General features: G+C 38.3%; 6 protein-coding genes across 12 annotated transcripts in view; 2 read left to right on the forward strand and 4 right to left on the reverse strand.

Moving 5' to 3' along the window:
- dgo (ankyrin repeat domain containing protein 6 diego) overlaps nucleotides 1-8,376 on the forward strand; it is a 135,536-nt gene extending 127,160 nt beyond the window's left edge. For 2 of the 3 annotated variants that reach the window (XM_033337079.2, XM_033337078.2), the window contains 6 exons: nucleotides 3,484-3,693; nucleotides 4,113-4,211; nucleotides 4,632-5,789; nucleotides 6,324-6,600; nucleotides 6,815-7,054; nucleotides 7,170-8,376. In XM_033337079.2, the coding sequence (XP_033192970.1) occupies nucleotides 3,484-3,693; nucleotides 4,113-4,211; nucleotides 4,632-5,789; nucleotides 6,324-6,600; nucleotides 6,815-7,054; nucleotides 7,170-7,333 (2,148 nt within the window). In that variant the 3' untranslated portion in view covers nucleotides 7,334-8,376. The remainder of the gene's footprint in view (nucleotides 1-3,483; nucleotides 3,694-4,112; nucleotides 4,212-4,631; nucleotides 5,790-6,323; nucleotides 6,601-6,814; nucleotides 7,055-7,169) is intronic. The other variant, XM_033337080.2, reaches the window with a different exon arrangement.
- LOC117158313 (CDK5RAP1-like protein) lies at nucleotides 8,017-10,610 on the reverse strand. Its single transcript, XM_033337081.2, has 7 exons — nucleotides 9,996-10,610; nucleotides 9,661-9,894; nucleotides 9,368-9,575; nucleotides 8,965-9,285; nucleotides 8,576-8,897; nucleotides 8,353-8,502; nucleotides 8,017-8,271 (listed from the first exon to the last, which is right to left on the reverse strand). The coding sequence occupies exons 1-7, from the start codon at nucleotides 10,339-10,341 to the stop codon at nucleotides 8,044-8,046; spliced, it is 1,809 nt and encodes a 602-aa protein (XP_033192972.1). The 5' UTR covers nucleotides 10,342-10,610; the 3' UTR covers nucleotides 8,017-8,043.
- Nucleotides 10,611-10,702: 92 nt separating this feature from the next.
- On the reverse strand, nucleotides 10,703-11,672 carry RpL36 (ribosomal protein L36). The gene is made up of 4 exons (XM_033337082.2): nucleotides 11,541-11,672; nucleotides 11,235-11,361; nucleotides 10,926-11,060; nucleotides 10,703-10,845 (listed from the first exon to the last, which is right to left on the reverse strand). The coding sequence occupies exons 2-4, from the start codon at nucleotides 11,358-11,360 to the stop codon at nucleotides 10,759-10,761; spliced, it is 348 nt and encodes a 115-aa protein (XP_033192973.1). The 5' UTR covers nucleotide 11,361; nucleotides 11,541-11,672; the 3' UTR covers nucleotides 10,703-10,758.
- A 325-nt stretch (nucleotides 11,673-11,997) lies between these two features.
- On the forward strand, nucleotides 11,998-15,138 carry Cog3 (conserved oligomeric Golgi complex subunit 3). Its single transcript, XM_033337003.2, has one exon. It carries the CDS (start codon nucleotides 12,172-12,174, stop codon nucleotides 14,569-14,571), a length of 2,400 nt encoding a protein of 799 aa, XP_033192894.1. The 5' UTR covers nucleotides 11,998-12,171; the 3' UTR covers nucleotides 14,572-15,138.
- Nucleotides 15,139-15,273: 135 nt separating this feature from the next.
- On the reverse strand, nucleotides 15,274-17,661 carry CREG (Cellular Repressor of E1A-stimulated Genes). The gene is made up of 5 exons (XM_033337005.2): nucleotides 17,216-17,661; nucleotides 16,223-16,377; nucleotides 15,884-16,003; nucleotides 15,729-15,810; nucleotides 15,274-15,641 (listed from the first exon to the last, which is right to left on the reverse strand). Exons 1-5 carry the CDS (start codon nucleotides 17,508-17,510, stop codon nucleotides 15,418-15,420), a joined length of 876 nt encoding a protein of 291 aa, XP_033192896.2. The 5' UTR covers nucleotides 17,511-17,661; the 3' UTR covers nucleotides 15,274-15,417.
- A 1,269-nt stretch (nucleotides 17,662-18,930) lies between these two features.
- LOC117158276 (protein trachealess) overlaps nucleotides 18,931-27,247 on the reverse strand; it is a 139,404-nt gene continuing 131,087 nt past the window's right edge. For all 5 annotated transcript variants that reach the window (XM_033336993.2, XM_033336991.2, XM_033336990.2 and 2 more), the window contains 8 exons: nucleotides 26,744-26,833; nucleotides 24,082-24,271; nucleotides 23,495-23,616; nucleotides 22,994-23,187; nucleotides 22,695-22,801; nucleotides 22,390-22,537; nucleotides 22,182-22,306; nucleotides 18,931-22,038 (listed from right to left, as the gene is read on the reverse strand). In XM_033336993.2, the coding sequence (XP_033192884.1) occupies nucleotides 20,756-22,038; nucleotides 22,182-22,306; nucleotides 22,390-22,537; nucleotides 22,695-22,801; nucleotides 22,994-23,187; nucleotides 23,495-23,616; nucleotides 24,082-24,271; nucleotides 26,744-26,833 (2,259 nt within the window). In that variant the 3' untranslated portion in view covers nucleotides 18,931-20,755. The remainder of the gene's footprint in view (nucleotides 22,039-22,181; nucleotides 22,307-22,389; nucleotides 22,538-22,694; nucleotides 22,802-22,993; nucleotides 23,188-23,494; nucleotides 23,617-24,081; nucleotides 24,272-26,743; nucleotides 26,834-27,247) is intronic.

The raw sequence follows: 27,247 nt of genomic DNA on the forward strand, positions 1-27,247 counted from the left end.
GCGAGAGGGTTCAACAGCCTGGATAAATATATAATAAATCATACGAAGCTATGGAGCCAACCATCGGCTATTATTATCACGTAGCTCGGTGCTGTTTCTTCCGATGAAAACAGGAGGAAATTCATTTTCTTCGAGTATCGTTCGCTGTGTACGATTGAATACGATTGTGAGATGACGTGAATGAGGAAGCCGCGCTAAGTGTACATATCCATCGGTGAACAGAGACGTTCGCTTACGCGCTGTCTTCTGTCGTAGTGATTTAGAACCTGATGCGTTTAACGAACTCCTGTCCGTAGTTGGAATTAGCTGTACGGTTATTGGCGGATTCTCGTCGGTGTTTCACGGTAGCGAGCTGTCTCGCTACCGTGTTTTAGCTTCGTGTTTCGTACGAGTAGCGTTGCTTTTCTTTCTTTTTCGTAATTGTATTTTTCCAACTCGTTTCCAATCGGCTGTACGATTCAATTTGTTTGGAAGAAAGAGCAACGCGTATTTGTGTTTAAATTCCGATGGCTGAAATCTCGAAATTACCAAGTGCTATTTATATTTGCCAATCGCTACGTCTGTACCTGTCGTGGGAGTATCCCTTAATCATTTAACAAGTTAATTCCAATATTTTTACGATAATAGCCGCGTACAGTTACCTGTCGATTAACGCGCCATCGTTCTCTTTGCGACTTTTACCCGCAGCCTGCTGCATTTCTCTAAATCGTTTACCGCGCAGTACACGCGAACGCATCGCGTGTGAGCCAGTCATCGGTAAATATGGTATCAGAAGGTTCAACTTTAACCCAGCGAGGGGCGAACAAGCACGAGAAACGGTCGTTGGTCGACGCGTGAGATTCATCCTCGAAGACCTCGCGGAAATTTCTTTCTCTTGTATTCGTGGAAACGCGGAGAAAAACGCGATGGCGAGACGGCGGTGTTACGATCATTGACGTCACTGCGTGAAACCGATACGTGGGCTGGGTGTTTCGCCGCGGGACACCAGCGGCAAATTGTCCGTGCAAAAGCAGAAAATCGAGGCCGGCGATACCGCGAGGTGTGCACGCCGCACGAGTTTCGCGCAAAGAATTTAACAACGTAGTTATAGGCCATTTCGTTTCTACATACGTACGTACATGATAATTAGAAGCAAATTACATATACATAGGTTTTCTGATAAAAAACACCGTCCACAGCAAGATTATTTACGTTAATGTTTTCCTCGAAACGGTAAAGATATTTTTATTTCGCGGGATAACCGTTAAGGTTGCGTAGTTTTTGCAGATTTTTCCTCTTTTCGCGTGGAAGAAAAAGAACGACTGGAGTTTTTTCTACGTCGATCCGATGTACGTATCTTCAACCCTGCCTAACAAGATTTTGCTTGGCTAATGAGAAAAAAAGTTACGATAGATTGCAGTTTTTCATTCTAATGAAGGTACCAAGGGCTAATGACTGCTATAAATTGATCGCACGATGGCGAAGCAACGGAACAATGATAAAACGAGAAGTAGTGGGAAACGGGTACGGTAACTGGCGAGTCGCGTGCTATCGCAAAGGGTCGCAAGAGAGACATTTAGCGTTTATATCAAAATTATCCAGCGTAAATGATTAAATATACAGCGACGAGAGAGTATCTCGATAAAAAACGATATAATTTTCGCATCGCGCCGATGAAATTAAATTCGTTATCTCGTTTTAACGAACCAGAAGGACAGACAACAAATCTAGATCCTCAGATTCGTACGAATTAATGTTCCTTGCGGAGAAAAGAAAGCCCTTGAAAGTTCCAATTTTTTCGCTCTTACTCTTCGTCCAGACCATCCTGTTTGTTTTATAGATTTCAATCTTCTCGTTTCAGATGAAAGTAGAATTAAAGCCGAGCTATAACGTCTACCATTAAATCGAGGAAGACAGCCGCGTTTAACTTTCTCATCAACCACTAACGGTATTCGTTCGCGTCTTTGCCATAATATCGAGCCACTCGTAACACGGATTATGACACTCGATTCGACGAAATCTAATTTGAACTCGAATTCCAATCTCGATCCCTCGGTCCAAAGATTACCAAATATAAAATACGCTCGAGGATTACCAAAAACGTATGGAAAGTAAGTACATCTCGTTCTTCATGCAACGATTTTAACAGCGGTAAATGCCTAATCTCGGCCGAAACTGCTACTAAAAAGATTGTAAAACGCAGGATCAAAAGACTGTAAAATACGATTACGCGATTAAAATACGATTACGTGACCTTCTTGTCGCGAGATAATTCTTTTTTTTTTTACAATATTCTTCGTTATAGATTTTAATACATCGTTTAAGAACGGGGGAAACGATGCGACACGGCGTCGTTTCGATACGCGAATTCGCAAAATGGCATATCTTGGACGTTTATCCGAACGAGTGGCGAACGGAACGTAGCGCGTACAGAGCTGATCTAAATTGAATAGGCATTTTGTGACGCAGCGCGCGACACTACCCACCCTGAAGGGAACCGCCCACGATAAACTTGGCCGGATTGCTCGAGCCACGCTCGAGATTTCACGTCTCCATTTAGCTGGTTTTCCCTTCTGCGCGTTTACGTGTTCCTACGCGCTTTAACTCGGCGATTGACATGTTTACCAGCTTGCAAATATAGTTTTATCGCGCAGAATAGAGTGAAACGGCGAAGGGAAATGACCAGGTTGTAAAGTATGTGCCGATCCTTCGAAGCTTGTAAGGAAATAACTGGACCTGTAAATCGAGTCGTTAGTTTAAAGCATTCACAGTCAACGCGATATTTTATACGCGATCTTTTCCATTCAATTGCGTTATCGAATTCTGTCTCGTCTAAAAACGAAACAGTTTCCATCGATACTGGTTTTCCTACGCTTTCGTGTAATTGATCGTTAAGATTCGATGGAGCATCGCGTTAAGGCAAATCGATCGGTTCGTAAATTCATCGTTGTCCGTAAACTTCTGTTCGCGATACTCCTAAAAATCGACGCGCTTAAATCGCTGGCAGATGCTGATTCACCGAACCAGTCGCGCATTATCGATACGTCGAAAACAGAGCTAAACGACTGCGAATAAATTATGCCGGGATATATCTCTGTAGAATAAATAAGAAGAAGATACGATGTACGCGTTGCACCCGAGCTTCGTCAAGCTCTCTGACCGTCGGTTCCAGCGTTTCTCGGCAAAGTAAATCAATTAATCGTCATTACCAGTGGTCGGACAGATAGCTACGAATCGCTGAGGAACACAGTTGGAACGGTGATTAACGATCTGTCGTCGTTTTGCCCGATTTCGTATCCGATACGACGAAGAGACCGCCGCGCCTGTCTATATCAACAGTAAGTAATCCTTTGCTTCTTTTTTCCCCTTTTCCCGGCTCGTATCCCCTCGTCCTGTTGATCCAGTCCGACCGACAAGCGCGGACAAGCTTTGATCGATCGGTATCATCTTCGAGCCACGTTTGTACTTCGTTCGACTTCGTCAATCGATCGGCGCGTGTTTCAGCATGGAAATTCAGCGTTGCACGAGGCGTCGTGGCGCGGATACAGCAGGACGGTTGCCGCCCTGGCGAAGGCCCTTGGCACCCAACGAGCGCCTCTACACGCGAGAAATCTGGCTGGATTCGCGCCGCTCCACCTCGCCTGCCAAAATGGCCACAACCAAAGCTGCCGCGAACTCCTGCTGGCCGGATGCAATCCCGACCTTCAAAACAACGTGAGTAACAGCTTCGATCTCTTCCCTTTGTCTCCTCTTCGTCGCTTTCTTCCGTACGTACCTCCTCCTTTCGGCCTTTCGAAGTTTGCTAACTTTAACGCGCCTTCAAATACGCTCGATGCGCTTTCGTCGTGCTTCGTTTCGCGCGTGTACGGAAATTAATTGGTGAGGTGGTTGATTCAAAAAGGGTTCGAATTGAATTGAATATGAGATAGTTAGGTTTTTAGCCGGTTGAGGCTTGTCTGAAAAACGCGTGCCTAAAACGTGTCGCGGAGAGTAAGCTACGACGAGTGTACTCGTGGGAACCAGCTAAAACCACACCGTACGTGTTTGTTGAAAACGTTGCTCGATTCTGGAATTCTGTTAGAGCGAGTGTAGCGAAACTTGCAGGTGATTTTAACAGGCTTGCGATTTTTCAGTACGGAGACACACCGTTGCATACGTCTGCCAGGTACGGACACGCCGGAGTGACGAGGATTTTGATCTCTGCGCTTTGTCGAGTATCGGATCAGAATAAAGTAAGTAACAATTTGAAACACTTGCCACGTCGTCGTAAGTTCCTCTTTTCTCGCGTAGCCTAAAGCGAGGAGGTTGTACGTGTGGTCGTACTTTCCTCCCGTACTCCTCCATTGTTCCCAGAATTTTCTTTAATTTTATAAATACCCAAGGTCAAGCTTTCGCGCAATACCCTTCTTATCCCATAGATTTCTATCTGCCCCTTCCCACTTGGATATTCCGCGATCAAAGTCCATCCAAGAAACATGAACAAGAAAAGTCTGTGTCGAACGATCATCCTCGTATCTGCGCGCATCGATCGTGCGAGTCTCTGGTATCTGAGAGAACCGTCCGCCGATAAAGCGGCTAGAACACGAGTAAAAACCCCATGCTCGTGGTAAAGGACGGCTTGTGCGAGGACTAACGATCGTTTCTAAACGCAGAACGGCGACACGGCGCTGCACATCGCGGCGGCCATGGGACGTCGGAAGCTGACGAGGATCCTGCTGGAGGCTGGCTGCGACCGTAGCCTGCGGAACAAGCAGGGGGAGACCGCGAAGGACATCGCCAGGCGCAAGAACCTGCAAGAGATATTGGAGATAATCGGTAAAGCGCGAAGCAAGAGCAGAACGCGGAGCAAGAGTCGCGAGGAGGAGAGTACGCCGGCGACTCTGGACAAGGTCGACGGGAAGAGCAGCAGCAAGAACGAGAAGAAGCGAGAGAAGACCGGTAGTGGGACCAGCGGCAGCAGGGATAGTTGCACGAAGAAGGAGAAAAAGAAGCACAAATCGTCCGCCAAGCAGAACAAGGTGCACTTCGAGAAGGCCGTGATGGGCAGACAGTGGTCACCGTACGGTTGCCACTACTATCCCGATCCGGAAGCGTTTCCTCAGCCGCGTTTGGATTCCCTGCCACCGGATCCACTAGGCCGTGGCGAACAGTACTATTTGGACCTGGCTGGAAACATCAGGAAGGGTCCGGTGGGAGTGGGATACACGTGCTACTGTGCCCCGTTCTTCAGGCACATGGAGGCCAAGTTGGAGAGGGACAAGGCTGAGTTGAAGGCTCACATAGATCAAGCGCACGAGAGATTGGACTTGAAAGTGGCCAATCTGGAGAGGAGGACCAGAGGGCAAATCTCGGAATTGACGAGATGCGTGGCGGCGGAAAGGTCTAGGTGCGACGAGAGGCACATGCATCTTCAGCAACGTCTTTCCAGAGGTGGGAAGGGAAGACACAGCGAAAGACCGGCTAAAGCCACGTTCAACAACGATCAACAGTTCCCACCTGCTCGTGCCAGGTCTCTGGAGGATCTGCTGGACGACAGACCTCACGATAGAAGCTTCGAGATCCCCGGAGAGACACCGATTCATCGAGGTAGCCTCGACGATCTTGATATTCCTGCTATACCGCGACTCAGCAAGTCCATGAGGGACCTACCGTCCGGTTCTGGTGTCTCGAGGTCAACGCTGAGGGTACTCGACGTGCCTGCCAGATTGAACGAAACCTTCGACGGCGTAATCAAACAGGATCGTAGCTCGCCGCTAGGCGCCGCCTCTTCGCCGTCGATCGGATCCAGGCAACAGGTCCATCAGCAACGCGTGAGTGTGTAACCGGTGGTTCTTTTTATTAACTACGTTAAGCGTTCACGAAGGTGTTGATTAAGCTGCAAGACACTAATGACACGTTGCGGATGGTACATGGGTCCCGTTTACGATCAGAAGATAGGATCGAACCCTCTGGTGTTTAGATTCCTTCTGAGAGTTTTAACGGCGCGATGTATGTATTACAGGCAGAGCTAATTGTTTTATCTACCTTCTTTTTTCATCGAGTCGTTCAGATTACGAACGTGGTAAGATGGAAGATAAAATGGTAATAAAGCGGATTGGTGATGTAACGTAACCAATGCCTTTATGTAACGTTTGATCGAGGGCTGCGAAAAATATTGGCACACGCGCGCTTATTTCCCAACCAAGTGGTTTTTATCAGATTCTACGCTTCGTCTTCGTGGTATGAAATGTTTGTATTCGATACGGAAGTGCTGTTACGTACAAATATTGTGCAAATATTTTTTGTAATCTCTGTAAGCGATATCTTCGTATTTATACGCTTGTTTTAAACTAAGAAACTGTCAGCAGGATCTTTCGTCTCGAGATCATGGCATAAATTCGTGCCAGGACGAAAGTAGCGCGACGCGAAAGAACGAGGACACGTCGAACGAGTGGAAATCTTCAGGGCGACGCAGCGTGCACGAGATGATTAAGCGATTTCAACAAGTACCTGGCATGCATAACGGTTGGAGGGGCCCGCGTTCCGGAAGCAGCGAACCCACCAGTCCAGAGCACAGTCAGTGTTCTCAAAATCAAAGAGTCCAACCACAAGGTGGTGTAGGAAACAGCTGGCGTGGCGAAGGTAAAGCTACTTTACATGCACTTTGAATCGATAGCAGACACTTCAACGAATTTTTTGTAAGGTCCTTAAGAAACTAGTTAAACTCAATTTTTGTTACCTTTGTCTATAACATTTCTATGTATGTGACCGATTTGACGAATAAACTTGTCGACAAGAAGTTAGTCGACGATAGAGGTAAATTGTTTTTACAGTAATTTACCATGTTAAAATGTAGGCAATGACAGCGAGAGTAGCGAGGGAGACGAGGACGAGCAACCGGAAGCATTAAGCGGCGGAATTTCTGGAAAAGGAGTGATATCAGAGCACGTGCATTACGACAGTATCGCCAGAATGCCATATAGGTCCCGTAATGCGGTTTATAGCCCAACACCGCCTTTGCATGACGCACATAATGATTCTGGATATAGCACTCGCATGTACGGTTCTAGCAAAGGTGCTTCACCTTCGTTATCAGGTAAAGATATATTAACCATCGTGTGATTTTAACATATTACATATCTTGTTATACTTTTTTACATTTTATTTTGTACTCCATTTCTTAGAACTTCTTCCGTTATTTGCTCTTTTAGGTCAATTAGAGTGCGATGTAATTCTTCCGACAACACCAAACGCATTCTCCAGTGGTGAACAACTGGCTGCACTGTTAGAACAACCGAGGAACCATGATCTTACGGTCTACGAGCGCGGTGCCGATAATTGCGTTATTAATATCGGAACAGCCAGTCTTGTTTAACATGTATCATTTCGGTCAACGTATTATTTGGAAACGAATTCTGTACTTCCAAAGACATCGATATTTTGTATAAGTTGATGATACCTACTCAGGTGTTAATATAATTTTTTTTTTTTTAAAGATACGTGTAAATTTAAATTGGTTATTTTGTTAATAGATTCTTTTGTACAAAATGATTCTTGTTTCAAAGAATAGAATATTGTCGTTATGTAAATAATTTATAAACCTACTTTGAACGGTAACGCGTTGAAACTTACCGAATCTCCGTCTAGATTTATTGTCGCAAATCGAACGTATTTATTGTCGCGAAAAGTTTTATCAAGTGCTGTTGAAATTATGAAAAGATGAGAGAAAATAAAGTATTAAAGAATTCTCTACAAACGGAGTAGAATAAGCATAGATAAATCTTTTTTAATCAGTATGTAACGTTCTGTTAAAAATTATTAATATCATCCTCGTAAGAGGAAAGATTACGTACCTATAAACCGCCATGTGTGTACCATAATAATAGATTGAACTATATCTATTTATTATGTAAATGCTTTTTTCTTCATTCACAATACTGTTATATCACTAGTAAATACGTCGATTTAATTTTGTACGATTGTAATTAAAGACTACGTGTCTCGTTCAAAAATTGAATGTATTATGGAACAATAAGCGTGATTAAATAACAAATGAAATCTCCGAATATTATATTCTACATTTATTTATAACACAGACGGAAATGCATATTCTGTTATCGACGAATGATACAGAGGCGTGCCTGTTAATGAATGCGAATTAGCAGTCTCAATTTTTACAACAACGTAATCGCCAATTTTTATTGATCTCGTGTCATTTGAATATTTTCCAGTAGGTATAGTCATGGAGGGAATTATTACTCGCGTGTTACCATCGTTCCTTGCTTGAAAATTTTCATCTGACCGCTTACTGGGCTAAAATTAATTATTACATATTTTACTGATATATCATCATTCTACAACATAGTTGAATTACAATAAATTGTAAAATCTTACTTGCTCTACAAGCACAAGCTGTAATTGTCCGATCTGTAATTTATTTACATTTACTATCTCCGTTCTATATGTTGAAATCATTCTTTCGAGCCTGCTTTGTTTAACACTCGGTGGTACGTCATCCTTGTAACGACGATGTGCAGTCGTTTTCTACGATTAATAATAAAAGGTTTCCATTTTTCAAATATAATATACTATATGAATTTTATAAAATGTGTATTACCTCCCGCATGCTGTAAGAGAAAAGAAAGGCTTTATTATATTTCACTAGTTCTATCAATGATAATGTATCTTGAAATTCCTCTTCCGTTTCTCCACAAAATCCGGTAATAAAGTCACTAGAAAAACACATGTTCGGAATAGTCTCACGTATATGATGCACCAAATCTATATATGCTTCGCGCGTGTATCCTCTTCTCATTCTTTCCAAAACCGCGGAATTACCGCTTTGAGCAGGTAAATGAATTTGTTTACAAATATTCGGCCTTTCCGCTATCAATTGTAAAACTTCATCTGGGAAATCTTTCGGATGAGGCGATGTGAATCTGAAAATGATTTATAATGATATTCAATAATAATAGCTATTTTCAAACGTGAAAATATTTTTAGTACCTGATCCTCATTTCTGGATTGATACGAGACACTTCATCTAGTAACTCAACGAAACGACGTCCTCCTTTTTTGTTTTTATATACTGTTTTGAAACCTTTTGCTAAATGTGTTTCTATATTATTATTAACATAGAATTCCGATTGAGATGTATCTCTATAACTATTTACATTCTGCCCAAGAAGTATCACTTCCTTTACACCTTCATCAGATAAAGATTGAACCTCTTTCACTATGCTGTCGATTGGTCTTGATCTTTCCCTTCCTCTTGTGAACGGTACGATACAGTATGTGCACATATTATCGCATCCACGCATTATTGTGCTAACAAAATATGAAGAAAACACATATAAAGATAGTTATAATAATTATAAATTATACAACAATGACAAGGATAACAGATTACACATATGCACTGGTGGAACTTGGATCTAATCGCACTGGTGTAACATCTGCATATGTTTCATCAAATGACAAAACAACATTAATAGCAGTTTCATTGTCTGGTACAGACAATAGCCTCGGTAAATCCTTGTAACTGTCTGGTCCAGCTATGACGTCAACAAGTTTGCCCTTTTCTAATATTTTATCCTTTAATCGTTCTGCCATACATCCTATTACAATAAGATAGTATATATAGTATCGTAATATTAATATATTATAAATCTATTACCTATGCATATGAAATTATAGTTATACCTAACAAACCGATTTTCACAGGAAATCTTTTATTCTTTTTCCTTACATTATTTAAATCAGTTAACTTGTTCCATACTTTCTGTTCTGCATTATCTCTAATAGAACATGTGATTAGTAGAATTATATTAGCTTCTATTATATCATTCACTTTTCTGTAACCATGAGATTTTAGAATAGACCAGATTACCTCTGTGTCATTTACATTCATTTGACAGCCATAAACTTCAAAGTAAACTAAAAGGAATATAATTTGTTGAATACAAAAATTAACGCCATACGTGAGATTTACAGTTTCTTTTAATATTACTAACTTAAAACATTTTGTCTTTATTTACCCTTTTGATCAGAGCCATCAATATTTTGTATATAAGGAATATTTGGTACGCTAATAGTTTCACTAGAAACTTCAATTTTTGGTGTCAAGAAATCTTTGAGCGATGGTCCAGTTTTTGACAAATCTCTAAAGTGTTTCAAATCAGAAGATTTTCTTTCAATTTCTTTATTTCTTTCAATTTCCAATCGAGTAAAAGTCGTATACACTGTTTGACATTGTTGAAGATTATAAATTGCTACATTGTTATATCGTGCGAATTTTTGAATAAACCTCTTCATTGTTAGTATACAATTTGTTTCAGAAGCTTTAATTTGTTTTAATGAACTTAACATAACTGTACCAATCATTTTTAATATGGGATGACACTGAACTAATAACGTAAATACTGTACATATATAACCTACTTAGAAATAGGTTATGTAACATAAAACTCTTATGGAATCATCATGGAAAATAATTATTTTATAGTTTGTTAAGTTTTTTGAACATTAATTACAAAAGCAACGTTAACTAGATACTTTTCACATCACTTTGATTTCTCTGAATTATTATAGTAACTACATTTGAATCATATTGACAATAAGACACCCTAAACATGTCTGAATATCAGTGGCTCCCAACTTAAATTGTTACGCTTTTATTTAACTTACAACATTAAATTAGTCTAGTAAATTTAAGAATGTAGAGGGAATATGAAATATAAAGTAATAATTTTTCATATACATATATTTTTATGGATTTATTATACAAATTTAATGCATTATTTAATGATGTGCAGCTGCTTTCCTCATCTGGACAAGTATGTTTCCAAGTTCTTCGCGCTTCCTCTTAGCTCTGATGTGTGTGCCCAACTATAAAATATAAGAATAGAATATAATATTCATTTGGAATATATAACACTTCAAGTGACAAAATTTATTGACATCCTTACCCTCCTCTTCAAGAATTTTAAGGCACGCTTATCCTTAGAAACTTTCAACAATTCCATAGCACGTTTCTCATATGGTGCATGTCCAGTTACCTCACGGATTAAATCTCTAACAAACTTACTGTGTTTAGTTTGTCTCTAGAATTAAAAGATTTATGAGCACATAATACTAATCTTTATAATTAATGAATTATTTTTACTTTGTATTGTTCTTTGTTTTATAAATGGTTTAATTATGAAATGTAAACAGAAATAATATAGTACAGAAGTATCATCATAAAACAGGAATGTTTATCACTGTTGCGTACTAACCCCTTTTAGTCTTGCGGGCAAAATGCATACTGTCTTTTTCCGTTCATTTTTATTCTTTGCCACACGAATCTTAGTCGTTTTATGGCCCCTGTTAAGACCAACTGCCAATTCGTATTTCAGAGCCATCCTACAATATTAAAACGCCGTGACTTTTATAGGTTAGATCATCAAACGTAACAATACAACATTACTTAATAATATTATACTTATTACACTGCAATTACTTATGAAAGTACTTATTATTATACAAACGTAATTGATTTCACAAGATTATATAGATATTTTGAGATTCAATTTAACACAAACCTTCACGTCAGAAATACAATGGTAAAAAGGAATACAATCTTGTTTTCAATGAAAGATATTTTATGATTTTTTGTGCGCATGCGCTATGAAATCATCTTGTCTGATTTTCAAGTATGCGACAGAATTTTTTATACTTCAAAAATTTCATATATCTAGATAAATTTTTAAATGTGTTAATTATATGTGTGTTCAATTCAACTGCAAATACATAATAAAATTTTAAATTTTGTAATATACATTTATTATGTAATTGATATAAATTCCCTATGAAATATTTTGTTCTTTTTGAAATACTATCTTTTTTAAAATGATATAATAAGAATATTTATGTTTTGTATGTTTTAGTCTATAATAATAATTTAATAACACATATGTATATATATATATGTCTGTTTTAAAACTTTTGATCCTGTAATATAGATTTTAATATTTCATACAGTGGACATCTTGCGCCATAGTCGATAAATCTTTATCAACTTCACGATTGTGATTCGTGATTGCTGCGGTGTCAGATTTTTGAAGGGAATTTTTTAATTTATATTACAGAACGGTATGAGCGTCATATACGCGACCATACCGCTTTTCTTAAAAACGTCTACCTCGTAACATTTATTTTCACTGACAAGAAACCATGTCGAAGATGAAAAACATTCCAAATAACTTAACCAAGTGGGATCTGTCAGAGGATTCTCTGGCACCGTTAACCGATTACCAAAAAGAATGTTTATTGAATTTAGAAGAAGAATTGTTCCCTGACAGCAATTTGAAAACTGAGGAGACAGGTGATACCGTATGCGCAAGCGAAGAAACTAAGAAATCAGTACAAATAGAACGATGCCAAGATCTATTAGAACATTATGCCAAGTTAGAGAAAGAGTGTATGGACAGGAAAGATATGAAATATGTGTTGTACCTTAATGAACTACAATCTCGACGACAAGAGTGTCATGAACTTTGTCTCCAAATAGAAGAAGCATTAGAAGATTTTACTCTGTTATATAAACAATTTTCAGAGGTTTCTGATAAAACGATATCACTTTATGATGCTAGCGAACAGCTTGATTCAGATCAAAGAAAATTAAATTCTACCATAGAAAACATCACAGAATATGTGAAATATTTTAAAGATATTGATATGATGATGGAAAAACTAGAAGCACCTACGTTATCAGTGAATAGTGAAATGTTTTTTAATATTCTAGATAAAATTGATACTAACATAGACTTTGTGCAGAATAATCTTTCGTTTAAGGAAAGCAATACTTATTTAATCAAATATAAACACTGTCAATCTAAGGCAATATCGATGATGCAAAATTATATTTTTAATCTATTTAGCAAGACCACGGAAAGTATATTGAATTTAAAAGATAATGATGATTCCCAAGATAATGCAGACGCAGCTTTAGCTCTTTTCTATGGAAGATTTCAAACTATTTTGTCAAAAGCTAGACCAGTTATAGAACAAATTGAAGCAAAATCTTATAAGAGACAAGAATATGACAGCTTATTGTCGGAGTGCCATCAATGTTATTGGAGTCAAAGAGGATTAGTATTAGGCAGTAGTGTACAAAAGTCTCTAATGTCTGTAAAGGAGAAATACAATGGTGATCATTGTAGCCTGGTACGAAATTCATGCGCATTACTGTTACATGCATCGATGGATGAGTATAAATTATTTTATGAATTTTTTTCTAAACCATCCAGTGGATTAACAGCATATCTTGAAAGCTTATGTACATCTTTGTATGATACACTTAGACCATTCATAATTCATATTAATCATTTGGAGACATTAGCTGAAATTTGTTGCATTTTGAGGATTGAAATGTTAGATGAACATGTTCAAAACAATTTTGAACCATTAGAAGGTTTTGGTAACATTTGTCTGCAATTATTGCATGATGTACAGGAGAGACTGGTTTTCCGTGCACATCTCTACTTGCAGTCTGATGTTTTGAATTATAACCCATCACCAGGTGATTTGGCATATCCAGAAAAGTTAAAGATGATGGAAGATATAGCAGAATCAATAAGAGAAGAATCCAGACAGACAAAAATGAAAAAAATATCTATTTCATCTAATGATGATAATAATCTAGAACCAATATCTAGGAATCATATAGAAATAGATTCTATCTACCAAAAGACACATATGGGGAATTCACCAGCAGATCTTCATGGAATGTGGTATCCTACTGTTCGTAGGACATTGGTATGTTTATCAAGATTATATAGATGCGTGGACAGATCTGTATTCCAATCTTTGAGTCAGGAAGCAATATCTCTTTGTGTACAGAGTATAGAAAATGCAAGGCATGAAATAGAGAAAAGAGCATCATCCTTAGATGCAGAACTTTTTCAAATAAAACATTTGCTTATTTTAAGAGAACAAATTGCACCATTTCAAGTAGACTTCACCATAAAAGAATATAGCCTGGATTTTTCTAAAGTTAAGACAGCAGCATTTGGTTTATTAGAAAAGAGTTCAAGATTTTTTACTTTGTCAAATAATGCATTACTAGAATTTTTATTGGAGGGAGCACCTCAAATGAAGGAGCAACTAATAGACTCAAGGAAGCATGTGGATAATAAATTGAAATACACTTGTCAATGTCTCATACAGCATGCAACATTTTTATTGATACATCCAATTTTGAAACTGTTAGAAAGGGAGAAGTTATATACCAATACTCCAGATGCATCTCCAGAACATGCTCTTGGAAGTCCTCAAGATGTTGCGGCAGCAATTAGCGAGGTATTACGGATAATTAAGTTTAAATGTCCTGAAATTCAACAACTGATGCAACTATATCTCTCTAATAAGGAAACAGAGTTTATTTTGTTTAGACCGGTAAAAAATAATGTCTGTGCTGCATTTACACAACTATATCAAATACTGAGTAAATATTATAATTCAGAAGAACTTTTATTAATTGCATGTCCATTACCAGAACAAATCTCTGTTATGCTAAGCTCATCCAGTCTTACTCATGGAAAAAATACACAAAGCACTGCAAAAAAAACGTAGCAAAAATGAATTAGCAAGCTTTTATAATTAGATACTGTATATTAACGCTATCTGCGATCCGTAATCAAATTACGAATTTATTTTAATATTTCTTTTGAAAAAATAAATATTAATATATAATGAATATTTTATATTTTTAAGTAAATTATGTAAAATCTGTATAAATAATTCATAATTCCATATACAATAGCTCAGATATTCAAGTAAAATTACAAAAGCTATTGCAATTTATAACGCCCTGTATTAAAGAATATTACACGATATTTTAATTCTTTGTAATGTACTTTAAGAACACGTAATTTTTATATTACGAACATGTACATATTTAAAATCTTAAATTAAATTAACACACCACGAAATTTGTACATCCCCTTAAGTGGGATTTATGGTCTTAAATAAATTTTTACAGAAATTGTTATGAGTTTAAAACAAGAAAAGGTGTATATTTTTGTAGCAAACAGTACTATAGTGTGTCATATTGCGATGATACTAGGGATTTAATTTTTCCAATTGTACTTGAAAACATGATTAATTGCTAATATATATAAGTGATAATGATATACATTACATATTGTCTATTTATTTTGATCTTACAAAACTACTTTCCTATACCCTTTTCTCTTACAGAAAAGAACACAATAATCAATAAGCAATTAATTGCATTGGATAAACACCAGAACAAAATAACTTACTTGCTTACGATTTTAATTTATAAATTTATTTATTATTCTTAATACGTGGATTTCCATATATTTAAATAAGTACTAGTATCAAAACTTTGTGCTACAGCTTGTTGTAAAGTATATAAAATTATGGCGTTATTATAACTTATATCTTTCAGACAATTCACACACGCTGTACCACAGGATGTAATATATTAGAAATTGGACTATATTCCTCTTCAGATTTACTTTCGTGTGATTTCAGGGGAAAATGTTTAATGAATTCTTCAATAATATTCGTTGTTGGTGGATGTAAATAATCTTGTACAGAGACGTATTTCGGGCCGCCAAATGTATCTAATACTACCACTGAAATTATTTTCAATTTTGCGAAATAGAAATGATGATCTGTAACAATTAACACAATATTTTTAAACGTATATTTCATAGTAATATTTTTGATTAATTGACTTCATTTATTAAAAAAATTCTTACCTGCTGGCATATTAATTAGACCTGGATGACGCGTGAAAACTGCTTTTTTAGCTACTTCGATTTCCGCACTTTCATTTTTTAACTGTAAAAGATATAATAATACTTGTTAATTATGCCATTAATTTAAATATTCTGTAAATAAAAAATCTACTAACTGGTTTGATCTTGCCGGTTAGAAGAACCCTGGCACAACGTGGATCCATAGGATCCCACCGCTTGTTTCTACAGTATTCCCCTTGGGCTAATGACATCATCATCGAGGCCCGATTATCTTTCTGTAATTAAATCGAAATTGATTTTCAATAAAATAGGTAATAAAGATAAGAAAATAAAAAAAAGTTATAGTGATTAGGGTTTTAATAAAAATAATCGAATATTTAATATAATACGTATTGATATTGCTCACTATCTTATCAGACGATGGTAATATTAAACATACGACGTATTTTTGCGACTGCGATACATATTAATAATAGTGTTACGAAAATGCTTACTGCAAGATCTTTAGCTGGAAAATCCAGGGTAGTAAGGTAAAGATATGGAATCCCTGATCCATTCCCTAAAAGCCCATCGCTGTAGGAAACTAAATTTACAGCCGGAAACGATTCGATATCCTTTCTTGCGCTGATTGTCGCCACGGATACCCAATCTGTATATGTACATAAAATTATTGGTAATTACATTTACATTATAATTAGTTGTTATTATATGATAAAAAAGCTAATTAACATAGTGAAGAATACTACTTACATATTTACTTGTTAACATAGTTACCATTAACAACGATATTAATAATAAATAAGATATTTAAGCAACTAAAGTTATATACGCGATTACAGCGTATACAATGAAAATGATGTCATACATATGTATACAATATACATATATATTCCCAGATTATTAAAAAACAATAAATTTACATAATGAAACAAATAAACAAATAATTTTACTTCGAAGGTAATTGAATTTAATAAGAGTAAGTACGTAAATAATTCGTATGTTAAATATGTTATTTGTTTGAATAAACAACTTTTCAATGGCTAGATTAGACAAAATATCTTCCGTGATAATAATTATTTGACTAGTCACGACTTGACTCATCGTGACTTCTTCGATATTGAATTTTGAATGATTTCGTATTACCAAAAGTAATATTTATTCAACTTAGGCAATATTCATCTATAATATTCATTTATAATAGTTCATCGAAAAACTGGAAAGCCGCCAAGACAAAGCGTTGAAAGTCCTAATATTAACTTTTACCTAACTCGGTACGGATAACCGCATATCTACATTATGTATGCAGATATTCATTCTACTCGTTTTATTAATTTCCGAATGATTCGTAATTTTGCACTGAAATGTGACGCTTTTGTTTGAGAAGTAGCTATTTACGCAATTTGAATGTCAAAATAAAGAAGAACCGTAATAACGTTTTATTAGCTTTAAAAACGTTGTTACTATGAAAAAAAAATGTATCTTTTTACCAGCTTGATTGACAATGTATCTTGCCATTAAAGCTGCCTGATCGATAGGTGGTGGATTATTGACAGGAAGTTGTCGATCTCTTTCAGACGATTTGTACATATTATGATGATCTTCGTGATGATGTTTTTCATATTTAATTTCTCCCGGACCATTCTCACTCATTTCCTTCGCTTTCTTCCATTTCAAAAACTCCTCGAATTCTTGCCAATGTTCAGCCTCCGAAAAATGTGAATACTTCTTCGCTTCGATCGTGAAGATCAAAAAAGATAAGAAGACTGCGAATCGAAAAATCATGGTTTATGTCCACGACTGTTTCACTCTGATGGTAAACGTTTACTAAAACGGAACAAAAGTACACTATCGTTTTGCAATCCTCTTTTAGATTTCTCACTTATATAGCTTGCTACAAGTATGAGAGCGATGAGCATGAGCTCCAATGACTGTTTAGCACATTCGTACTGACACTGCTGACTCAAGGTCAATATATTAAATGTTAAAGTTGTACATCATGCTATGTGAGAATTAGTGAAACTGATAAACATAACCTAAAGTTTGGAAAACTTCAAGTGTTTCGTTTGCATCTGTTTTATTAATTAATTGACAGGCAAAGTTTTAAATTAGTGAATCATTATTACATCGATGATAAATAGTGGTGTTCTAGATTTAAATGGAGCTCCGAAAATTTTTTAATTTTAATTTTTGGAGATAACGAATTGATTATTTTTCATAAAGGTGATTTTATAGCTAATTTCAGTTTATATCTTAAATGAGCGTTTTAAAAAGCATCGACAATTAGTATAGTGAAGTATAAGGAAAGTAATTTCATGAGAAAGAGGTTATTATTAACCTTACTATTAACCTCTTTATTAACCTTATAAGGTAGCCACTGAACATTGTCGAGTAACGTAATTTATCATTTTATTTTCTTTATTTCTAGGTTCTGCGACCTTTCTCTTATAATGAAAAGTATGATTATTATAATATAAAACGACAAAAATATGTAATTGTTATTCAATATAGTATGTCGGTTGCTCCATTTTTGGTAAAAGTAATTTTTAAAATTTTATGTTTTAAAATATCATTCTTTTCAGCATAATAAGTAACATTTGATTTGGGCATTAAAGACAGGAAGCTAAAATTTATTAGAATTTGAATGAAAACTGATAGCTTTCATAATAATTTATGTCAATCCGCTGTAACTTTATCTTTAAATTATATCATGAATTTCTAAATGAGGAATAATATAAATACCTAGAGATATTTATATCAATTTAATTCGAAGCTAACCATTATCTCAACAATAAAATAGAACAAGTAAATTTACTATTAGTCTTGTAATTCTTATGTATGATTTTAGTTTCTTATACATTTTTGAAGAATAATTTAACTTAAGGGATGTTTTTGTATGTACTGCATTTGTGTATTCATAGACTTTGGCAATTAATGTAAGTATTTTCTCTATACAAAATGCTTTCGCACATATTTAATTTTTTGGCATTTACATGTGCAACATCGGTATTTGGTGGAAGCTGATTTACATCCAATTTTAAGTAGTTCTTATCTCTCTGGTAGATGGATGTTAATAGATATTATGCCTTATTTAAGTATTAGAATTTGTTGATAAGATTTCAAACATACGTAGATTAATCTGAATTAGTCAGGTAAATATTAATTATAAAGGATAAAATGAAATTTACAAATAATACAATAATAATAAAATAATATAACTTATATGTATTTCAAACTTAAATTGTGAATAAAAATAGAAACAAGAAATGTTTATAATTTGTTGTGTATTGTATTCCGATGAAAGATGTGGAGTGATAAATTTGTTTAATTTTGTAAAGCATTAAAAAGCACAATATTGTAAATTTGCTAATCGTGAGTGGAGATATTATTTTTTGAAGAATATTGTAGAATTATGACGAAAAGAAAATTCAATCTTTCATCATTTTAAAATTATATTATAATTTTTTAATCCCAAGGGTGAAAGCTGTACTGAATCACAAGTTTTTGTTTTACCAAGATGGAGACGTTATGCATATATTTTAATGCTTAAGTCACTGCCTTACAATTTTCTTTCAACGAAAATAAATTCCGTAGAAATATTCCGAAAAATTATGAATAGAAATATTCAACAGGTGGATCTTACAGCACATAAAATTGTATTTACATGTGTACTCGTCAAAAAACAATTCATCAATTTACAACAAAACATAATAATCTCTTTGAAAGAATTCGCTACCTCTAGCAACATGTATGTCCATGCTTAGTAACTTTTACTTCGACAAAAAAGATTCGTTGCACATTCGCATAGCTTTTTTTTTAAAGGTAAGCGCCTTTTACATTTATATATCCATATGCAATTGGTAAGGCAGTGATTTATCGTTATCGGACAAATCGATATGTATTAACGTTTACGTTGTCAAGATTCGAACAATCAAATTTAATACGTGACTTTTGTTGACAACGATTAATAAATGTAACTGATAGATTGATAAAATTGATAGAACGTTAAAATAATTTTCTATATTAATAGAGATAGCGATTTCCTTCGTAGTGTTACATACTCTCTTTCTTTCTTTCTATCACACTCACACTCTCTCCTTTCTCTCGCACAGAAACAACGCTTCTTTTCATTTATAAGCAAAAAGGTAAACATTATTCTTCTCTATCCGATCCTCTTAAATTAACGCTAAAAAACGTGTAACGATTGCACTGTTGACTTTACTAAAGTCATCGTATTTACGCAACAAAATGTTACAAGTATAAAAAATTTACGACAAGTACGGCTTCTCGAGTAAATTTATCGCTAACAACCACGCCAGCGTTTCTTCTTTTTCTCTCTTTTTCTTTTTTTTACAGCAATAACGCTGGTAAATCTCTGTCTTCGTTCCTCCGTTGTTCCTTCTTTCATGCGTTATTCTCGTGTTCACGTGGGACTATATTAAATTAATTGGTCACCGCGTTTCGAGATTCACCGTTTTGCCCCTTGAGCGTCGCATCAAAACATATTCTTCTCCTCTGTGTTTCAAATTTATTCCTTCCCTTTTTTGTGTTTCTCTTTCTTTTTCTTTTTTTTTTTTTTTAAGAAACTCCTATCCTCCGTTTTGCTTTCGCGAATATCTCCGAAAATGTCAACATACATAATAATTTATTTCTATTATATTACAATAAGTCGTTCTACATAGTCAAGAATAGAGAGCAGCGATTTTTTACAGTTCAATTGGCACATTGTATGCGCGCGTATGATCGCTTGGGTGATGGGAAAAGACGCGGGGATAAAAAATGAAAACTAGCTTAGGGGAAGACAGAAACGATGAGCTTGTGGCGAAAGTGAATAATAGATAAAGCGAAAATAGGAGACAACCGAAAGGGAAAGATGAACAAATGTATGGAAGGAGAGAGGGGAAACGAGAGGGAAATCGGTGTACAGAGATGCCGAGGTGAATATGATATCACTGATATGCATGTGGGGACTTTGGGCTCAGAATTTTCAGTTACTTAAGTACACGTCTCTCGCGTGCCGGCGCACGCCACTAGGATGTCGAACTGTACCAACCGTTCGTCGTCGACTTGTTCGTCGGATGGTAAATGTGGAAACCAGCTCCGGCAGCCGGGTGATGATAAAATTGCGCTTGCTCGCTTAAACCGGCCGAGGCATACGCTGCAGCAGCGTCCAACGCGCTCGGATGAACAGCAGCCGAATACACTTGTGGTTTTAAAGGCAATGGTTGCGCTGGCTCGTATTGGTGTCGTAACACGGGATCGCTATAAGCCGACGAGCCTTCGTAGCTGCTTATCACGTTTACCGGATGCAGCTGTTGCTGTTGTTGTTGTTGTTGCTTGTCTCTCGGTGAAACGGATGACGGCGGAGTCATCGCCGAGTGATAATCGACCGTGTAACCGCTGGCGGTAGAATACGAGGAAACCAGGCTGGTAAACGCATCGGCGCAACTTGTTCCGGTGGAATTTTTCTGATTGTGTGTTGCCAACACAAATTGATGTTCGCCGTAGGTGCTGGATCCTTCGGAGCCAGGTGGAGTGGGTAGAGGACCACTGGGTGTCGTGTCCCCGGCGTAATAGGTTCCACCGGAAGAAGAGGTTCTTGTAGTACTACTGGACGTGATTCCGTGAACGTTAGCTCGTATCACGCTCTCTCTGTTGGCGTATAATTGTCGTAGAAGAGCGGACGCTGGCAATGGCGCGGTAGTCGACTGTTGCGGACTTAGGTGTCCCAGATGATGATGAGCTCCGATCCATTGTATCGTACTCCTTTGCTGTTGCTGCTTGAGCAACGCGTCCGTGCTGAAATCCGTAGGCTGATGCAGCGTCGGTGAATGAGATTTATTGAGATTCTGAACTGGCAGATGCTTGGACATCGCCTGCTCTAGATCTTTCACGGAGGTGCCGGTACTGTCGGCGTTGCTCGTTCTATCTTCCACGCGTCTCGATTTAGGACTGGCCGAGCACAGTACTTGCTCACCTCCTGAAATGGAATGGTTTGATGGAGCTGGACTTAGAGCGTGGCTTCTCTCGTTATTCGTGACTTTCACCGTTGAGTCGTCCTCCTCGTCCTCCTCCTCGATCGAGCTGCTATCGTCCTCGTGCAGCTTTCGCTTGTGTCCACGTAATTTCACTACGAGCGTGTTAATGTTTCCTACCGCTGTCTGCGGCTCTTGCTGTAACTGAGCTATGTTGTCGTGATGCCGGCTGCCTCGTTTCTCGCTCTCCGACCCGCGAGTATCTTCGCGATCTTCAGGCGGCGACCTGTGAGGATGTTCTTGATGCTGGTTCGGTGGTCCACCGTGATTTCTTCCTTCTGAAACGCGTTACGATGCTATCTTAGCGATTAGAAAGTTTCGGACTATCGACGAAGATCAAGTAGCTATATTCGGTCATTTTTTTGGGAAGAATAGCGGAAAGAAAGAAGTCGCAATTTATACCTCCTCTATCGATTTATACCTCCTCTATCGGCATCCGGTGATCCATTTTCTGGATCGTTTCCAGCTGCGTCCTCGCGTTTAACGCCCATCACGCCTTCTTCCAGTTGACAACAGTCCATGATTAAATTTTCGAACTCTCGACCACTGAAACAATTTGTTCGATCCGAGAAATTTCAACGTAATGTTATGCTTGATCTCAGACGAATATCTTACACCATGAAATTTACCTTATAACATAATTGACACAGATGATATTTTGCTCTTCCGCGTTTTTTGAATTGCACACTACCGTGGCGCACGTCTGTAACCATGTGTATCCTCCGCTTTTATTCATTAATCTATAATAATGTGTTAGCACTTGCCCCTTGTGAATCACTGAAACAAACGAGATCATTCTGATGTAACTAACCGGCTAAAATAACGAGCAAAGAGTCAAGTGAAGTAGCTGATTCAATTTGTATTCCATAATGATTCGACAAAGCACGGATTAAGTGGATAAACGAGGTAAACGAAGATCTATGGAAATACTTACAGTCGATGTGAGATTTTCGAAGACGATTCGCATCTTCCCCATGGCACAACGTATAAAGATTCTTCCCCGTTAATTCGTCGGCTGTATAATCTAATAATTCGGACACCCTATAGATCAACATAAAAACGGGACATTACGTTGTTCGTAATCACAGAAGCTAATTATCTAATTATAGCTAATTAGCTAATTATTATAATAAAATGAGATAAACTTATCGAGAATTAATTACAACGAGATACGTGGAAAATAGAGAAAGACAGAGGAATGGAATTTTCCAGAAAATTTCCTATAACGCTCACCTTGGTTCACAATGCGCTATCCGAAAGTCGAAACTGATCCGCGTGACGAACATGTCGGCTTCCAGGCGAATTTCGTGCACACTTGGCGGAGGAAGTGCGATCGCCAGGCCAACCATGCCTATCAATGGTGGTGCAGACTTTCTTGAATGGCCAAACGTATACTGCGGTCTCAAACGGCACAGTAATAACACGACCTGAATTCGTAATTGCTTATTAACATCCATGGTTTCGTTAACTAAACGCAATTGATTCGCGATTCGTTAAATCGATTAAATCAGGAATTCACAGAATCCGATCGATGGTAAATTACGATAGATCGACGATAGATAAGTAAATCATGATTGCTATCAATTAGAATATTTTATTTCGTCATGTTTAGTGGAAAGTTACGGTTCGAAGAATCCTTGGAACACAGAATGAAAATGTTTAAGCATCGGAACGAAAGAAGATGGGAGGGTGATCTTTGAAAATATAGGATTTCTGAGGAAACAGTGTACTCACCCTATAACCAGACGACTTAAAATGGCACCCCCTTTTCGTCAAAGTGGATTTCATCCTCACGCAGAACGCACGATCGTATCCCTTGTAAAGATTATTTGCCGATAACGACATCACCGACGACACTATAATTAGATTAAAAACAACGCATAAATATTCGTTACTTACATGTGCGTGTACAGAAGAATACCGATTTTCTTCTTCGAATTATACTTCAAACCATCAATATTCAATTGGAAACTTCAAAAATTCAGAAGGAAACAAGATCTTGGTTCATAAATTACGACAAAGTCCCACAAGCAATGAATAAAAAATGAGACATTTTTCGACATGGATAAAAAGCGAAACAAAAATCGGATCAAACGAACGAATATTTCTTAGATGGAACGATAAAACTACGTTCAAGCAAAGAGAAAAAGTTAGTCGCTGCTTCGTCGAGATTTATCAACGACGCATCTATTCACGATCCTTTAGCGGCTACTGAAAGTTTATCAACTTCGTAATCTCGACGCGAATGATGTCATCACGGCTCGTTCAGTCGACGAGAGACGAGTCGTTCAAAAAAAATACACGTCACGGCAGAAACTTACCGTCGGGATTCGCGGTGGAAGATGAACCGTGTTCTTCGGACGCCGCGCTACTCGGCGACGCTAAACCGGAGCTCGACGAGTGTGGACCGGAAGAGGTGCTCGATGTCAGTCCCAGGCCTAATTGTTCCGCGACTTCCGCGTGGTCTTGCTGATGAACGTAATCGAAAACGCTTGATCCCGTCATCTCTACCTAAAATTCACAAAAATGTCGTCCTCTCTCGTGTCTTTCGATATTTTCTCAGTTTTGGAATTTTGAAATTTTATCGTAAGTCCTAATAAGTAAATTAGTCCAATAAGAACTTTCGATCAGAGACAAGCTATTATGTTGACTTTTCCTTCAAGAATTCGAAGTATGAGACAAATGCGAGTCTAGTGGAAGAACACGTGTTTAAACATCGTAATTTCCTTGACAAGTCGCAGAAAGGTGACTTAATTAGAGGAAAAACTGCAGTCGAGGACAGCTTTCTCGAGGTGGTCTGATTACAGGGAAACTCTGCGGGCCTTAATACGATAGTTTCCACGAAAAACTGCTTCGACGTGACCGACGGCTTCCTCTCGTTCGATGGCAATGGCTATCTGTTTTTGCGTAAAAGAATTTACGAAAACCCGTGTTTCGGAGGGCGAAATATTTTTTAAAGGATCCCTTCCACCAACAAATGCGAGTAATTCCATTGTTCGTCAAAGTGGTATTTTTCAAGCGAATCCTAAAACGTAGTAAAAACACGGGACACGTTTGAAACCGAAATTTTATTATTAAAACTTTGCGGAACGGCGTGAGGGTGGAATATCGATAAATACCGACAACAACGGAAAGCAAAACAATTTGTATTTTTCGCTGGAATAACACGCCCGTTATTTAATTACAAGTATCTCTACCAATAAAAGGACTTCGTTCGATAGATATCCGAAGGAAAAACGATTCGGTATCGTCTATCTATGGATAAAGTCGGTGTTTTAATTATTCAATGGTTAATAAATTCTCTGAATATTCTCAGCCACGTAATTATTATCATTTTTAATATACCTTTAATATACCTTCTTGATCTGGCGCAATTACTTAAACACTCAGGCAACCCTAACACGTCGATTTACCCTTCGATCCGAAGATTCCGGGAACTTGCTCAAAGACAAAGCACGTAAGAGTATGTAAATCCCGCGAAGTAGATTACTAGCTCAGAGGGGTACGGTTTCCCATCGGGGGAGGCTTCGACGATCGACGGAGGAAGAGACCGAGAAAGAGAGAGAGAGAGAGAGAGAGAGAGAGAGAGAGCGGGAGGCAGTCAATTTCATCGGGCACGGAAACTTTAATTTCAATCGAACTTGCCGACAGAATAATAATAATACTAAAACCAGTACCCTCGTAACCCACCAAACAGCGAAGGGAGAACCATTAAAAATCAACCACGCCAACGAGACTTGGAAATCGTTAACGTACCGGAACGCCATGGAACTATATCGCGTTCCTCGCTAGAGGGTGCAGACTCCGAATGGAGGAAAGAAGTAGGAGCCTTGAGGAACGATACGATTGCAATACGGGGCGAGCGAAAGAACAGCTTCCACTCGACTCGATTTCCATGTCTGCGCTGGAACATCTACCTACGGCCACGCATTCCGTTGGCCGGTTCACTCTCGCAAAGAAGAAATACCTCCGGAACACAGGGGCTGCCGGCGGCCATGTTTGTGGCAACGTCGGCGCCGGTTTCCCGAATCCCCGAAACACCCTATTGATTGCTCCACGAGTCTCGCAGAACCGAGCTGGTACACCGGTCACCTCCCGTTCACCTCCTGTTCCTCCCGCTATAGCGCTCTATCCGTCTCTGTTCCTCCGTTTCTCCGTTCCACGCTCCCTTCCCAGTCTAGCTGTTCCTCTCTGTCTGTCTGTCTGTCTGTCTCTCTCTGTCTCTCTCTCTCTTTTCTCCATCTACCTTCACGGGCGGCATTAGGAATGGCGAACACGCCGCCGTGCAGAGGCTACGTGAGCCGCATGCGACCACCCCCGCCCCCAACCACCACCCATCCTTCCCTCGTCTATGTCATGCTTGGTGCCAGCCAGTATGGCCGCCAACTCGTACAACCTTCTCCTCTTTTCCTCCCTTGACCTCTCTCTCTCTCTCTTCTTCCCTCTCTTTCGTCCTTATCCACCTCCTCTTTTTCCCGAGCCATGCTACCTCGCGTCGTTGCTTCTTTTCCCTCTTCTCCTCGTCTCTTCCCTTCTTTTTCATCGTTCGCCGTGGCCACCTCCGCCACCGCCTTCGTCTCTTACCCTTCGTTCCTCTTCATCGAGCTTCTCCTTTTTCCACGGGCCGTGTTCCCTCGGTGTGCTGCTATCTTTGCCCTTCCGGCTCGCGCATACGTGCCAGCCTCACGTGCATGCCTGTGTCTTATATGTCTTCCGCTTCATTTCACCCACCCCGCCGCCACCACCTATCTCTTCTACGCCCTGGCTTCGTTCGTTCGTTCGTTCGTCTTTTACTTCCTCCCCCCTTCGTGCTCAAACCCTCTCTTTCTCTCTCTCTCTCTCTCTCTCTCTCTCTTTCTTTCTCTGTTTAGCTTCATCCCTATACTATACTCGTTTAGTCTAGGTTCCATCAACATCCCCGCGAACAAGTCACGCTTACAACGACGATTCGTAAGGGAATGGACAAGCTAGCTACACACTCACCTGTGAGAGTCCAAGGTAAATTGAGACGGTCTCGGATATGTACAGGAACCGTCCATCAGCGGCGACCGCCATCGCGAACCCGTCCAACGACTGAAACGGAAAATATGAGTGCAATCGCTCTTCAGCCTCTTTCTATCTCCTTTTTCTTTCGTTTGCCCTTTCACTTATTTTCTTTTTTCTACCGGTACCAACGTGGCATCCCGGTTATCTCGCGATCACTCCCAGCCCCCTTCTGTCAGCTCCTGGGATACCGGCGTCCGAATCTTTGTCGCAATTTTCGCTTACGATTATTTCGTTAGTATCTCTTTTCCATTTTAATTTTGTCACGTTACTCGTTACTCCAGACCGCGGATTTTTACGCGATCATAAGAATTTCCAGGGTGCAGAAATACACATAACGATTCACATAACGTACCAAGATACGTGAAATATTCAGAGGCAAGAAAAAATATTTATATACAAGCGAAACAAATCTTCGATTCGATGAAAATCTATGAAAATACG

The sequence above is a fragment of the Bombus vancouverensis genome, chromosome 10, assembly GCF_051014615.1.
Source record: "Bombus vancouverensis nearcticus chromosome 10, iyBomVanc1_principal, whole genome shotgun sequence".
Lineage (NCBI taxonomy): Eukaryota > Metazoa > Arthropoda > Insecta > Hymenoptera > Apidae > Bombus > Bombus vancouverensis.